This window comes from Podarcis liolepis (genome assembly GCF_965112155.1).
Source record: "Podarcis liolepis genome assembly, chromosome: 1".
Taxonomy (NCBI): Eukaryota; Metazoa; Chordata; class Lepidosauria; order Squamata; family Lacertidae; genus Podarcis; species Podarcis liolepis.
Genome location: NC_139554.1, coordinates 4,050,156 through 4,062,275, shown reverse-complemented (window position 1 = coordinate 4,062,275; position 12,120 = coordinate 4,050,156). Strand labels below are relative to the sequence as shown.

Here is a 12,120-nt window from a genome sequence, read left to right as displayed (position 1 = left end):
GTCCCTGGGGCCAAAAATGCACCTGTTCCCTGAATCACAGAGCACATGATTAACAGGAGCTGTCAAGAAGAATATTGACCGTCAAGAAGGATGCTGTCGTTTTAAGAATCAGAGAAGGAAGAAGCGCTGGTCCACAGAGAGAGGAAAAGATAAGGAGTAATTGATGACTCCTGATTCCCTTTCTCTTTTAGAAATACCGCTATCTAAAGCACAGACATCACCTTGCCAACAAAGGTCTGTATAGTAAAAGCCATGGTTTTCCCAGTAGTGATGTATGGAAGTGAGAGCTGGACCCTAAAGAAGGCTGATCGCCAAAGAATGGATGCTTTTGAATTCTGGTGCTGGAGGAGACTCTTGAGAGTCCCATGGATTGCAAGAAGATCCAACCTCTCCATTCTGAAGGAAATCAGCCCTGAGTGCTCACTGGAAGGACAGATCCTGAAGCTGAGGCTCCAAGACTTTGGCCACCTCATGAGAAGAGAAGACTCCCTGGAAAAGACCCTGATGTTGGGAAAGATGGAGGGCACAAGGAGAAGGGGGCGACAGAGGACGAGATGGTGGGACAGTGTTCTCAAAGCTACCAGCATGAGTTTGACCAAACTGCGGGAGGCAGTGGAAGACAGGAGGGCCTGGCGTGCTCTGGTCCCGGGGGTCACCAAGAGTCGGACACAACTAAACGACTAAACAACAACAACAATTTGCAATGGTTAAATCCATCATGTCTGCATGTGAGGGGGCACATTAGGGGTTGGGTTTCTTTTTCAGGGGTGGGGTTGAGGCCACTGTCAAATCTAGCTAGATGTCCCTTTCCTGGGCTAAAGACTACTATACTATGTCACTTCTGCTAGTGGTGTCTTTGAAGACAGAAACATAGCAGCTCAGCCCCTATGTCTTCTTCTACAGGCCCTTCCTCTGCATGGAAAGAAATCTGCTTTTTGCAATACGCCCTTACCACGTAGTGTATCTGAGTACGTGCAGAGTACATTTTTCTAGCCACGGGTTGCAGTAAATCCACATAAGGGGGGGGGAGCGACTATGAGCAGTGTCTCTTCTGTAATACCTTTTTCTTTTTTCTTTTTTTTAAGTATATTTATTAAATTTTCAAAAATTATACAACAAAGACAAAAAAACACACAAAAATACAAAAAATTAACAACACATATAATTTCATTTACTTATTTTCCTTTAACTTATTTCTCGGACCTCCTCATACCTCCCCTTTTTGTATTCCAATTCAAATATTTCATTTAGCAAATCCTCACCCTTAATTTTCACTTAATTTTACACCTTTCTTTCTTTTTATTTTCCCCCAATTATCTTAATCATTTCAGCTAATAACCACTTAAATTCTATCCAACATCTATTTAACATTCACTAATTTTGTAATATTTCCCAAGATAGTCCTTAAATTTCTTCCAATCTTCTTCCGCCGTCTCTCTTCCCTGGTTTCGGATTCTGCCGGTCATTTCTGCCAGTCCCATGCCTTTTTCTTTTTTCTTTCGGTAAGTGGGGAAATGGTGAAAACTCCCAAACACTTAATTTTGCTCTGGCTTTACAATCCTGCTATCCTGGTGACCTGAGCATTCTGAGCAGGCTGGTAAAATTCTGGCTCGGTATATGAGCAAGAACTCCACTGGGAAGGAGTGCAGTGCCTTTTAATGGGTTGTAGAATCTGAATTATTTGCCGCTTTCTGTGAAATTCGCCTCTTGCTAATCATTGGCTGAACTTGAGCTGTTGCAATTCTGGGTGTTATGTACTGAAGTTCTCACCCTGGGCCAGCAGGGGGATACTGTAGATAGTTTTCACTCAGGTCCGCATATGCAAATAAGGAATTGAAAGTGACGTTCAGTGATTGGATAGTTACAGAAAGTTGTTACTGTTGCGTTGTAGTGGAGCTCTATATAAGCAGGCTGGCTGAACCCTTCAGTTCAGTTCTCTTCTGGCCTGTGAATAAATAAGAGCTGTCTGAAGAATCGCTATGTCGTCTGATATGTTCACCCACAACTTAACACTGAGCTGCTTGGAATATTTGGCTCCATAACCTACCTAGAATGTTGAGGCCCATCCCTGGTGCAGGTGCGAGAACGATGAGCTATCTGAGCATGTACAGAGGCTTCCACAGACTCATAAGACCCTGACCCTGATTTATGTACCCGAATCCCCTGAATTTCTGTTTGGTTTTATGTGCTTTTATGCCACCGGTTTTGGGTGGTAGTTTTGTTTTAATGACACTGCTTGTTTTTATGCTGCATTTACAAACTCTAAATATTTTTCAATAAATCAAATTGAGTAAATATCAGTCTCACATCTGGAGTAGCTAACACCAGCCTGCACTTATCCTGGGAAATGGGGTCCTTTCTTCTAACCCAGATTTTTCCTCCTTCCCCCCCACAGAGCCAGCTGTCTCAGGCGCTGAACGGACTCTCAGACAGAGCAAAGGAGGCCAAAGAATTTCTGGTGCAACTACGGAACATGGTGCAGCAAATCCAGGTATGCTCTCGAATCCACCAGGTGGAAGTGGGAGCTGGATGCAGCATTTGGGGACCTGAAACCGAAAGCCCAAATTGGAACCCTGGCCACTGCCCAGCCAAGCAGCCCCCTAACCAGATGCCCTCCAGCTCTTTGTTTGTTTGTTTGTTTAATTTATTTAACATAATTATTACAAAATATAAGCAAAATATTGCAAATACATACATGCATATATATTTCAGATAAGCACACATATATAAAAAAGAACAAAAGAATAAAAGATAGAAAAGAAGAAAAGAAAAAAGAAGAAAAAATAAAGAGAAAAAAGAAGAAAAGTTGGAAGAATTTCTTCCAAATTTATTCTACAAATATCTCAATATGAAATGAATAATAAAATTTCATTGATTGACTTCCATCGCTTACACTGCACTTCCTATATACCGTATTTTTTGCACCATAACACTCACTTTTTTCCTCCTAGAAAGTAAGGGGAAATGTCTGTGCGTGTTATGGAGGGAATGCCTACGGGTGGCATGCCTACGGATTTTCCTCCTCTAGAAACTACGTGCGTGTTATGGTCGGGTGCGTGTTATAGAGCGAAAAATACGGTACATTTTAAGCAAGGTTGTATCTGTTATTCTGTATTTTTCCCATACTATCTCATGCAAATATTATAATCACTAAAGTTTTCTAAATCTTTCATAAATCTATTCTAAACACAACCAAGACCTCCAGCTGTTTTGGATTAGAACTCCCATCAGCCCCCAACCTTGATGACCGGGGGCAGACCCACATCATAATTTAAATCAGCCATAGTTTAAAGCTTCCAGCGTGCGTGCCAAGCACATGGCTTCCCCCAAAGTATCCTAGGAATGGTTAAGAGCATGAGATGAACCTGTTGAATCAGGCCAATGCCCTACTGAGTCCACCGTCCTGTTCTCAGAGTGGCCACCCACATGTTTGTGGCAAGCGCGCAAGCACAGGATTTGAAGACGAGAGCAGCATTCTCCCATCCCATAGTTCCCAGCAATTGGTAGTTTTTTTAAAGGTCCTGAGAATTGCAGCTCTGTGAGGAGGAAACTACGTGTGGCGATCACACACAGGGGCCCCGGACATTTGACGGTCTATTGACCCTGTGCCGCCACTGCGATTGCTTTTTCCGCTGCCACCACCCCGTATCTCACGGGGACACACGGAGTCCAGTCAGTGGTTAACATAAACAAATAATCAAGTTTATTTTTAAATGCAGGAACAAGCTTATGGTTTCAGTTAATTTTTCTCTTGTCAGTTTCTTATTCTTAGTTCCTAACAACTCCAAACTGATTATTCCAACTATCTATCTGACTCCACCTAACAATTCCTCTCACTCTCTCACAATACAACTCTACCAACCCACACCTAGAATCATAGAATCATAGAATCATAGAATCATAGAGTTGGAAGAGACCCCAAGGGCCATCGAGTCCAACCCCCTGCCAAGCAGGAAACACCATCAGAGCACTCCTGACATATGGTTGTCAAGCCTCTGCTTAAAGACCTCCAAAGCAGGAGACTCCACCACACTCCTTGGCAGCAAATTCCACTGTCGAACAGCTCTTACTGTCAGGAAGTTCTTCCTAATGTTTAGGTGGAATCTTCTTTCTTGTAGTTTGGATCCATTGCTCCGTGTCCGCTTCTCTGGAGCAGCAGAAAACAACCTTTCTCCCTCCTCTATGTGACATCCTTTTATATATTTGAACATGGCTATCATATCACCCCTTAACCTCCTCTTCTCCAGGCTAAACATGCCCAGCTCCCTTAGCCGTTCCTCATAAGGCATCCCTCTTCCTTCTTCAACTCCCCAGCCTCAAATCCACTCAACTCCCAAACCTCAACTCAACTCAACTCAACCCAACCTTAAAACCTCCCACTCTAACTTTTATTCCCCCCTTGCATTCTCACTGCCCAATCACATCACACCTATTTTAACCCTTTCCTTATGACTCATCCTAGGAGACAAACTCCACACTACGGTTCCCAGAATTCATTTGGGGGGGGAGTCATGTGCTTTTCCTGTGCATTGGAAGTCCTTTGAACCCCAGGGCTGATGGGAGCTGTGGCCTAGAACAGCTGGCGGGCACAAGGTTAGCAAAGCCTGCTCTGTTGGACCATGTCACTAACGTGCTTTTTAAAATATTTATATTTTATTTTTAAAATTCAGTGAAAATATGATATGAAAGAAAAGAAATGTAAAAGGAAAGAAAGAGGAAAAGTTGTTTGTTTTTGCGGGCCCAGTCACAGTGCCACCCCCACCCCCAGGCAGTGGCTAAATGTAAGATGTGATTCATAAACTCTAGCAGACAATGATCTCAATTAGAAATGTCCACAATTTTATTGATTGCAGATATAAGTGGATTTTTGGCTCGGGCGTTGGGTTTTACATCCATTCCAGCCTGCCCAGACCAAAAAAAATATATTTAATTTTAAAAAAGGTAAGTGAACTTGGTTCCCACAACTTCCTTCTCCAAAATAACCCTGCACATGAGTAGCACAGTTAATCCAACAAATTCTTAACACAGCATTATGCTTTTTACAAACTGATTCCAAATATTTATCCACACGCAATCTGTGTTTCAAGGCAATCCGTTCGTATGTTGCTAGAGTCGTCATCTCTTTCTAATGAGCCATGGCACATTATCTTTCCGACGAAATAATATCGGTCTTTTCGCAGAAGTAAGGGCACGGAGAGTCCATTTACACCGACCCTTTGTCAAACCCCAGGCAGCTGGAATATAGTTCAAAATAATATTACCATCGGACAGTTTAAATTCCCCCCACCCCAAGTAGTATTTAGGAAAGATGGAGAGGTGTTGGGTACCGCTGTTGCTGCAGCATCTTCTAAAGATATGGCATAGCCAAGGCAACTATTCTCCGTGCAGCCTCCCTGCCCCCCAGCCAAGCCTGATAACATCTCTGCAAATGTGCCTGGAGGGCTAATGCAAACCTCCGGAGGAATTGGGCTTCCATGCGGCATTGATTTAAAGTGTGGCTCCCGCGCTGTGGCTGGCTGGCTTTGGTTTCCAGGAAGGCTGCTCCTCCCCGCCTTTCCCCATTAAGCTGTGGAGAGTCATCCATCACAGCCAGGCTGAGCTGTTGCCAAATTAAACCCCCGCCCCCTACCGCTGCCTCGCCCCACTTTGTATGCCTTGATGTTAGTAATCCCTCTGGGGATTAATCCTGCCTCGCCTAACAGAGCAGCCCTGCTGTGGACGGAGACACACAACTGTTTCAGTCAAGGGGCTTGATCTCCAGGAATGGGTTGGAAAGGTTTTGCAGGAGCTCTGCTTTCTCAAGGCAGCACAGAGATGCTGTTCGATTGTAAGGGCCTAATTTTGCCCCGGTGGCTCGAGCGTGTTACCTGTTTTTGTGTGGAGGAGGAGTAATGTCAGGGCTGAGTCACATCAGGGCAGGATTAAGCAAAATAAGCACGCGCTTAGGGCATCAAGGGAAAGGCGGGGGGCACCGCAGAAATTTTCCATTGCTGGATTTTTTAACATTCATGGTCACAAATGGCTCAGCTGAGCATTCATGTCCTCAACTGAAGTATATTTAAAATCCCAGCAGAACAACTATTCAACAAGGCAGGCTGCATGCCTTATCTCAACTAAGTGTAGAAGCAGATGTTTTACATAAGATTAGTTTTGAGAATCTGGTCAAAGACTACAATTAGAAAAAGCAGAAGAATTTTTTTCAGATACAGTGGTGCCTCGCAAGACGAAATTAATTCGTTCTGCGAGTTTTTTTTCGTCTTGCGAAGCACGGTTTCCCATAGGGTATTAACGGTTTTAAGAAAAAGGAAACAAACTTGCAAGACGTTGCCGTTTTTCGTCTTGCGAAGCAAGCCCATAGGGAAATTCGTCTTGCGAAGTGACTCAAAAAACGAAAAACTCTTTCGTCTTGCGCGTTTTTCGTCTTGTGAGGCATTCGTCTTGTGAGGTACCACTGTATAAATAAAGTGGAAGTAGACAAAAATAAACACTCTTTCCCATTTTACTGTAGGTTTTGTTTCATTTCAAAAAGTGTAAATTTATTTTATGGTTTATTATGGTTTATATTTTGAATTAGATATATATACAGGGCACCCAAATCCTTTAAGTGCTTAAGGTCTCTAAAGGTCTTAATCTGGCCCTGATCCACACTTAGTCTTGTCCCACTATTTCCCCCACCCCCGGGCAAAACTGCTCTTTAGTGCTCAGTTGGAGCAAACAGCAATCTGATTTTTGCACAGATTGCTGTTTGCTCCGATTTAGAGCTAAAGACTGGGTTTTTCCTAGGAAAGGAGCAGGGCAAGGTCGAAACTGCTCAGGTCCATGCTTTCTAGGCAACGGATAAGCAAAAGTGTGGGTGAGCCCTTAGTTGAGCGGTAAATGTGCATAACACCCAGCCATTGTGCACATTCACCAGGCCGCCTGGAGAATGTGCACATCATCTGCACACGAAATGTGTACGTTTCTTAGTCAATATCTGCCACCTCCAGCGGGCCTTGGGGAATCTTCATGCAGCTCAGGAGAGCCTTCCCCAACCTGGTGCCCTCCAGATGTTTGGGGCTGCATCCCTCATCCGCCATACCCCCTGGGACCGATGTGAATGCTACTCTGCAACATCCGGAGGGCACCAAGTCGGGGTAGACTTGCATGAAGACAAGACCATGTAATGGGAGCTGCTTCAACTGTCCCTATCACTGGGACCATCTCACAGGTGTTTTGCCCCACAGGAGAACAGCGTGGAGTTTGAAGCCTGCCTCGTCGCCCAGTGTGATGCCCTCATTGATGCCCTCAACCGGAGGAAAGCTCAGCTGTTGACGCGGGTCAACAAGGAACATGAGCACAAGCTGAAGGTTGGTCTGGGGTGAGGGTGGTGGTGATGTATCTGGGGGCAGCGTACGGCCTTTGGACAAGAACGGCCAGCAAGGTTCACATGGGTGATGGACACAGATGGGAGACAGTCGCAGGAGGGGAAAGTACCCTTGTGCTGGGGTCCTACTTGGGGGTTTCCCATTGCGGCTAAGGGTTGTCCACTGTGAGAAGATGATGCTGGACTCAGTGGGCCATCACCATCGCCCAGCAGAGCTCTTCTGAGTAATAAACGAGAAGATAAGAAGGTGGGGGCTGGCTGAGGGTAGACTGAGGTTGGTGAGACAAGATCCATAAAGGTAAAAGGTAAAGGATCCCTGGATGGTTAAGTCCAGTCAAAGGCGATTATGGGATTGCGGTGCTCATCTCGCTTTTCAGGCCGAGGGAGCCGGTGTTTGTCCACAGACAGCTTTCCAGGTCATGTGGCCAGCAGGACTAAACCGCTTCTGGTGCAACGGACACCGTGACGGAAACCAGAGCACACAGAAACACTGTTTACCTTCCTGCCACAGTGGTACCTATTTATCTACTTGCACTGGTGTGCTTTCGAACTGCTAGATTGGCAGGAGCTGGGACGGAACAACGGGAGCTCACTCCATTGTGGGGATTCGAACCGCCGACCTTCCGATCGGCAAGCCCCAGGAGCACCCGCGTCCCTAAAATATGGATCCATATAGGTAGCTGTCTCTCTACATTTGTGAGAACTGGTGCCCTCCAGTTATTTTGGATTTCAACTGCCATCGCCTTAAGCCTGCACACTTGCTTTGCTGTTGTTGTTTAGTCGTTTAGTCATGTCCGACTCTTCGTAACCCCCTGGACCAGAGCACGCCAGGCACTCCTGTCTTCCACTGCCTCCCGCAGTTTGGTCCAACTCATGCTGGTAGCTTCTAGAACACTCTCCCACCATCTCGTCCTCTGTTGTCCCCTTCTCCTTGTGCCCTCCATCTTTCCCAACATCAGGGTCTTTTCCAGGGAGTCTTCTCTTCTCATAGAATCATAGAATCATAGAGTTGGAAGAGACCACAAGGGCCATCGAGTCCAACCCCCTGCCAAGCAGGAAACATGAGGTGGTCAAAGTCTTGGAGCCTCAGCTTCAGGATCTGTCCTTCCAGTGAGCACTCAGGGCTGATTTCCTTCAGAATGGAGAGGTTGAATCTTCTTGCAGTCCATGGGACTCTCAAGAGTCTCCTCCAGCACCAGAATTCAAAAGCATCCATTCTTCGGCGATGAGCCTACTTTATGGTCCAGCTCTCACTTAAAACCATAGCTTGAACTATACGGACCTGCACACACAATTCAGGGGTAGCTGAGCATGGCTTCTCATTGCTCCACCCAGACTCCCTGAAGCCCCCACCCGCCTCCAGCGCACGCAGGAATGATTAGAGGGCTGGGATGATTTAGGGATGAGGGTGCCGCCACCATGGGAGGGAGGGGGCCTGGAAATTGCCGTGGCAACAGTTGCCATAGAAACACCCGGAGATGGAGGGAGGGAGGGATGGCAGTGTGTGTGGCGTGCGGAAGACCAGCAGCAACAGATAAGCCCAGGGAGAATTGACCTTGGAGATGGAGGGCAGCTGCGTTTGTGCTGTGCACAGTCCCCTCCAAGGAAAGGTTATAGCTCCTCTCCCAGGAGGGAGTTTGCGGCTGCACAAGAGAATTGATTGAAAGGAAATCGACTAGTGGAGGAAGGAGAGAGTCCATCTCCCGGGCATTTTCACTGCACCATTGCAACACAGGCTGAATGTAGGGAGAAGGTTGCTCCTAACTGGGTCGGCCGGAGCCAAAAGTCTCTCCCCCTGGGAATAGTCAAAGGCAGCAGTGCTGAGATGTTTTCCAGCCCAGTAAACTCAAACACATTTCTGCCTATTCAGCAGAGGATTCCAGTAGGTTTCCCTGCATGCACAGAGGCGTCCAGCTCAGAGCTTTTGGCTTTCCACCCTCAACCTTCCCTTATACCTCTCTCTCTCTGTGTGTCTTTGAACACCGCTGGCATTTTCAGAGCAGAACTGAGATGTCTCTTCAAAGCAAACCTGCGTCACTCCATACAGTAGAATGCAGCTCCGTCTTGCAGGTCCTTTAGAAAGATGTCAAGTCCCGCAGGGCCCTAGTCTCTTGTGACAGAGCGTTCCACCAGATCGGAGCCACAGCCGAAAAAGCCCTGGCTCTGGTTGAGGCCAGCCTAACCTCCCGGTGGCCTGGGACCTCCAAGGTGTTTTTATTTGAAGACCGTAAGGTCCTCCGTGGGACATACCAGGAGAGGCGGTCCCGTAGGTACGAGGGTCCTAAGCCGTATAGGGCTTTAAAGGTTAAAACCAGCACCTTAAACCTGACCCTGTATTCCACCGTGAGCCAGTGCAGCTGGTATAGCACTGGGTGAATATGATCCTGTGGCAAGGACCCCGTAAGGAGTCTTGCTGCGGCATTCTGCGCCCGCTGGAGTTTCTGGGTCATTCTCAAGGGCAGCCCCACGTAGAGTGAGTTACATGTGTGGGGTATAAATTGCAAAGGGGTGTAATTTGAAAAATTATCCTTATGGAATGGGATGCCCCTATTTCCATCGGAGAAATGTTGGAGGGTATGCCGTTCTCATGTTGCCACCCCATGTGGACAGGGCACTCAGAGAACAGCCTCAGATGATGAACACAGAGTTCGGATGATGAAGAAATGATCGCCGCAGTTCTCAAGATGTAGGGTTCTGCTCCCTTTCCTGAATCATACAACCTGTGAGGACTCCAAGATTGTGAAATGACAGAGTTTGTTCAGCTGGTTCTGATTAGAAGAGTGGTGTGTGTGTGTGTGTGTGTGTGTGTGTGTGTGTGTGTGTGTGTGAGAGAGAGAGAGAGAGAGAGAGAGAGAGAGAGAGAGAGAGAGAGGAGAAGCTCAGGAGGAAGAAACAGATGACGTTTGCAAAGCTGATAATGAGCTTTGGGGTCTCTTAAAGGACTTGGATGTAACTTGAGTTCCCTTGAGCAGTTATTTACACAACATCACCCCTCAGTAATGAGTGCCCAGGCCCTCCCCGGCTCCCCATCTTCTCTGCCTCCTGGATTGTTTTATGAGCTATAAAGTTGCGTTGAGCATTTGAGTACTTCATTGTGGCCCAGAGGCAGAACTCATTTGGGTCATACCATATTCACATTTGTTGGTCTTAGATTTGAAATCCCACCATCTTTTAATGTCATATAACTTCCTGATATGTCCTCTATGCCTTCCATAACAAAACCCACTGAAATTAATGGAAATTAATTCAGAGTGAATGTAGAACAGTGAAACACAAATCCATCAATTTTTTTAAAATTAAACAGACCCATTTCTAGGATCTCCCTGCTGTATTCCTCCTTAGATTAATAATATAATATAATATAATATAATATAATATAATATAATATAATATAATATAATATAATATAATATAATAATATAATATAATATAATATAATATAATATAATATAATATAATATAATATAATAGGTAAAGGTACCCCTGCCCGTACGGGCCAGTTGTGTCCGACTCTAGGGTTGTGCACCCATCTCACTTAAGAGGCCGGGGGCCAGCACTGTCCGCAGACACTTCCGGGTCACGTGGCCAGCGTGACGAAGCTGCTCTGGTGAGCCGGCACCAGCGCAGCACACGGAAACGCCGTTTACCTTCCCGCTGTAAAGCGGTACCTATTTATCTACTTGCACTTAGGGGTGCTTTCGAACTGCTAGGTGGGCAGGCGCTGGGACCGAAAGACGGGAGCTCATCCCGCTGCGGGGATTCGAATCGCTGACCATGCGATCGGCAAGCCCTAGGCGCTGAGGTTTTACCCACAGCGCCACCCGCGTCCCTAATAGAATAGAATAGAATAGAATAGAATAGAATAGAATAGAATAGAATAGAATAGAAACCCTGCCAATCTGGCTGGGTTTCCCCAGCCACTCTGGGCGGCTCCCAACCGGCTATTAAAAACACAATACAGCATTAAACATTAAAAACATCCCTAAACAGGGCTGCCTTCGGATGACACCCCCAAAGATTTTGAGCTCCCCCTTTTGCAAAAATGTTAAAAACAACAATTGTTAAAAACAAAAACAAATGTTAAAAACAATTTTTCAATTGACTTACCTAAGATCCAGGACAAAGCACCACTTTTTGAAAATTCCTTCCAGACATCACTTCCGCCTCTGAAATCCCGGCAATGTCCAGGAAAATCTGGGCGTATGACAGCCCTATGTGGACTTGCAAGTTTTTAATTCCCTGCATTTTTACTGAGGACTGGATTTTCTGTACCCGAAACATACGCTTTTGTTTTTGAATAAAAGTAAGTTTCTAGTCCTTATGGACATGGGAAGAGTCCCTGGGGCTAGAGAAGGGCCGAGTGTGACTTCCAGCGATGCTGGAATGGGGCTTTAGGACTCACTAGAACAACGTATTCGCTCTCCAGCGCCCAGCATCATAAATGATGCAGAAAGATAAATAACCATGCATAATGTGGCACTAATTATGCAAAATATATTTGCATTGCTTTATGAGCATCATTTATTTAGAGTGCAGCATTTGTCTTTGCTGTGGCTCAGAGGCTGGGTTTTAAATAATGCACAGCATACCCGGGCCAGTTTTTAACTCTTTGCAGGGCCAAGGCTTTGTAGCGTCCAGATCAAGGGACGTAATATTCCTGCTCGATTCTGCCTTGGTCAGGCCACACCTGGAGTACTGTGTCCAATTCTGGGCACCACAATTTAAGGATATTGACAAACTGGAATGTGTGAAAAGAA

General features: G+C 45.9%; 1 protein-coding gene across 6 annotated transcripts in view; it reads left to right on the top strand.

Moving 5' to 3' along the window:
- Positions 1-12,120, top strand: part of TRIM9 (tripartite motif containing 9) — a 72,272-nt gene that overhangs the window by 23,379 nt on the left and 36,773 nt on the right. For all 6 annotated transcript variants that reach the window (XM_083514897.1, XM_083514901.1, XM_083514898.1 and 3 more), the window contains exons 2-3: positions 2,396-2,491; positions 7,224-7,346. In XM_083514897.1, coding sequence (XP_083371023.1) covers positions 2,396-2,491; positions 7,224-7,346 — 219 coding nt within the window. The remainder of the gene's footprint in view (positions 1-2,395; positions 2,492-7,223; positions 7,347-12,120) is intronic.